The sequence below is a fragment of the Sturnus vulgaris genome, unplaced genomic scaffold (assembly GCF_052056855.1).
Source record: "Sturnus vulgaris isolate bStuVul1 unplaced genomic scaffold, bStuVul1.hap1 Scaffold_740, whole genome shotgun sequence".
In the NCBI taxonomy this organism is placed as follows: Eukaryota; Metazoa; Chordata; class Aves; order Passeriformes; family Sturnidae; genus Sturnus; species Sturnus vulgaris.
In genome coordinates, this window is record NW_028276663.1 from 20,080 (window position 1) to 22,681 (window position 2,602).

At 64.7% G+C, this 2,602-nt stretch overlaps 1 protein-coding gene across 1 annotated transcript; it reads left to right on the forward strand.

Annotated features, from left to right (window-relative positions):
* Nucleotides 1-101: 101 nt before the first annotated feature.
* On the forward strand, nt 102-1,620 carry NDUFB11 (NADH:ubiquinone oxidoreductase subunit B11). The gene is made up of 3 exons (XM_014893716.2): nt 102-288; nt 715-845; nt 1,392-1,620. The coding sequence occupies exons 1-3, from the start codon at nt 136-138 to the stop codon at nt 1,513-1,515; spliced, it is 408 nt and encodes a 135-aa protein (XP_014749202.1). The 5' UTR covers nt 102-135; the 3' UTR covers nt 1,516-1,620.
* Nucleotides 1,621-2,602: the final 982 nt, after the last annotated feature.

Genomic DNA, 2,602 nt, shown 5'->3' on the forward strand with positions numbered 1-2,602 from the left:
TGTGAGGGAGTGGGCGGGACAAAGCAAACGCAGCTCTGTGATTGGCTACGCGGCGCAGGGGCGGAACAAAACACCAATGCGAGGTCGTGATTGGCCGCATTGACCGGAAGAGGCGAGGCGGAGCGTCGGGGCAAGATGGCGGCGCTGTGGCGGGCGCTGCGGGCGCTGAGGGCGCTGCCCGCCGGGGCTCGGGGCCGCTCGGCGGGGTCCCCCGGGGCCGTGGCGCTGCCGAGGCCTCTCGGAGTGGACGCGCACGAGGAGGAGCCGATGTTGGTGGCGCAGAGGAAGGTGGGCGGCCAAGGACATCGCGGGAAAAGCGGGGCGGGGCGTGTGGGGTTAATGGGCGTGGTCTGGGGGCGGGAGCTTTAGTGGGTGGTGTTTAATGGAAGTGAATGGAAGGGGCGTGGTTTATAGGATGTGGGCGGGACTTTGATGAGCCTCAAAGGTGGGCGTGGCCTAATTTGGGGCGGGGGCTGGAGGGGGCGTGGCCTGTGCTGAATTGGGGGAGGGGGACACACCTGGGGACCAGGTGCGGCTCAGAAATGGATGCGGCCCAGAAAAGGCGTGGCCATTTCTCTGATTGGGACACACCTGGCATTGAGGCTCAGGTGGCTCCTCAGGGTGCTCCAGAAGCCCTGAGGAGGGGGGTGGGACACACCTGGGGGGTCCATGGGTGGGGCAGGGGGGTTCAGCAGACCCCTCCCCACCACACAGAACCCCGACTATCATGGCTTCTCTGCCGACCCCGACGCCGACGTGCTGAACATGCGCGCCGCCTTCCTGGCCGGGATCTCCGTCGCCATCGTCCTCGGCTCCGTCTTTGTGCATTACCTGCCCGACTACGGGTGTGTGAGGGGGAGGGGCTCACCTGGGAAACCCCCCCAGGGTAAAAGGGGGGAGGGGCCCAGCCCAAGGGGAGCTTGTGGGGATCCTGCAGAGGGGCTCTCAGTTACGTTTTTGGGGTCTACAGGGGGTTTTTGGAGGGTCTGGGGGTGTTGTAGGGTCTCTTGAGAGTTGAGAAGGGAATTTAGGAGCCAACAAGACCCTCCCTGTACAGCTTAGGGGGGTCTCCACGAATTGTTTTCGGGGTGTTTTGGGGTCTGTAGAGCCCTTGGCAGCTCTAGGGGTTTCTATAGGAGCCTGTGGAGGGCTGGGGGAGAATATATGGGGGTCCTGGAAGAGGCTTTAGGGGGCTACAGAGTCCTGTGGGGGGGCTAAAGGAGGGTAATGGGGGTTAGGGTGGACACTGGGGGCCTTATGAAGACCTAGAGGGACACCTGGGCTCTTGAGGAGGGAGGAATTTGGACACCTGGCAGGGGGTTTGGGATGTCCCCATAGATCCCCAAGGTGTGTGGGGGGTCACCTGCCCATCCCTGACCCTCTCCCCGCAGGCTGCAGCAGTGGGCCCGGCGCGAGGCTGAGATCCAGATACGGGAGCGGGAGCGCCGGGGGCTGCCCTTGCTCACCTCCAACTACTACGACCCCAAGCGCCTCCCCCTGCCCCCCCCGGAGTGACCCTGGACCTCCAACCCAACTGTCCCCCCGGAGCCTCAACCGTCCCCCCGGAGCGACCCCGGACCTCCCTGTTGGTTTGTGAATAAAGTTCTGGGTCCTCTCTGACTCTCCGTCCTTTTATTTGGCGGGGAAAAACAAGAAACTACATCTCCCAGCGGACCTCGCGGCTCGGTGACGTCACCGGTCGGCGGCACCACGCGGAAGTGTCGCTCTGGCCCCCGCCGCCGCTTCAGCGTGCACAAGAGACTACAGGTCCCAGCGGCCCTTGCGACGCTGTGACGTCAGTAGACAGCGACACCATGCGGAAATGGCGCCCTGGTCCCCCACGGCCCCTCCCATGTGCCCCCATAGGCTCCCATGGCCCCCTGCGGCCACTCAAACCGCACAAAACCGGTCAGTGAGCCCCTATAGGGCCCTATAGAGCCCCGAGGCGCCCCACGCTCCTCCTGGGCTGCCATTGACCCCCCTCGGCCCCCTGTAGCCCCCTCAGCTCCTCCTCACGCCCCTGTGCGTAGCATCCCCACAGACTCCTGTGGCTCTGGGTGGGCCCCTTAGACTCCTATAGGTTCTTGCGTTATTTCAGAGGCACTTGCTTATATTTTTCTATACGTTTATGTAGAGTTGCGAAATTTACCATGACGCTACGTAAAGACTTCCGCGGTTTCTTGTGGGCTCTTTCAACGCTCCTACGGGCCCCTAATCGGCCCCTATAGCCCCACACAAACCCCCTCGAGGTCCTTATAGCCCCCTACGGGTTCCCATAGCTCCCATACCCCCCCGTACACTCTCATAGTCCCCCCGCTCTCCGCCTTTTCCAGTCCCGTGTCCCCTCTCGGCCGCCGTCGGGGCGGCGCGCAGCGCGCCTTGTCACGAGGCCGCGTAGGGGGCGTGGCCTTCCTCATCCGGGGCCTTGCGGCAGGAAAAGGGGCGTGGCCAGCCGGGGCGCGCCCGCCCAATCCTCGCGTCGGGTGACGCGGGGAGGGAGGGGGCGGGCGGTGGCGGGAGGCAACAACCAATAGGAGCGCGGCTCCGGGCGGAGCTGACCAATGGGAGAGCGCGGGGGGCGTGGCCCCGCGCGCGCAGGGAG

Bases quoted from the DNA above. Each gene is read 5' to 3' on its own strand.
- NDUFB11 (XM_014893716.2), top strand. From the start codon at position 136: ATGGCGGCGCTGTGGCGGGCGCTGCGGGCGCTGAGGGCGCTGCCCGCC. The intron at 289-714 runs GTGGGCGGCCAA...CCCACCACACAG, and splicing joins TGTTGGTGGCGCAGAGGAAG to AACCCCGACTATCATGGCTT. The intron at 846-1,391 runs GTGTGTGAGGGG...CTCTCCCCGCAG, and splicing joins CATTACCTGCCCGACTACGG to GCTGCAGCAGTGGGCCCGGC.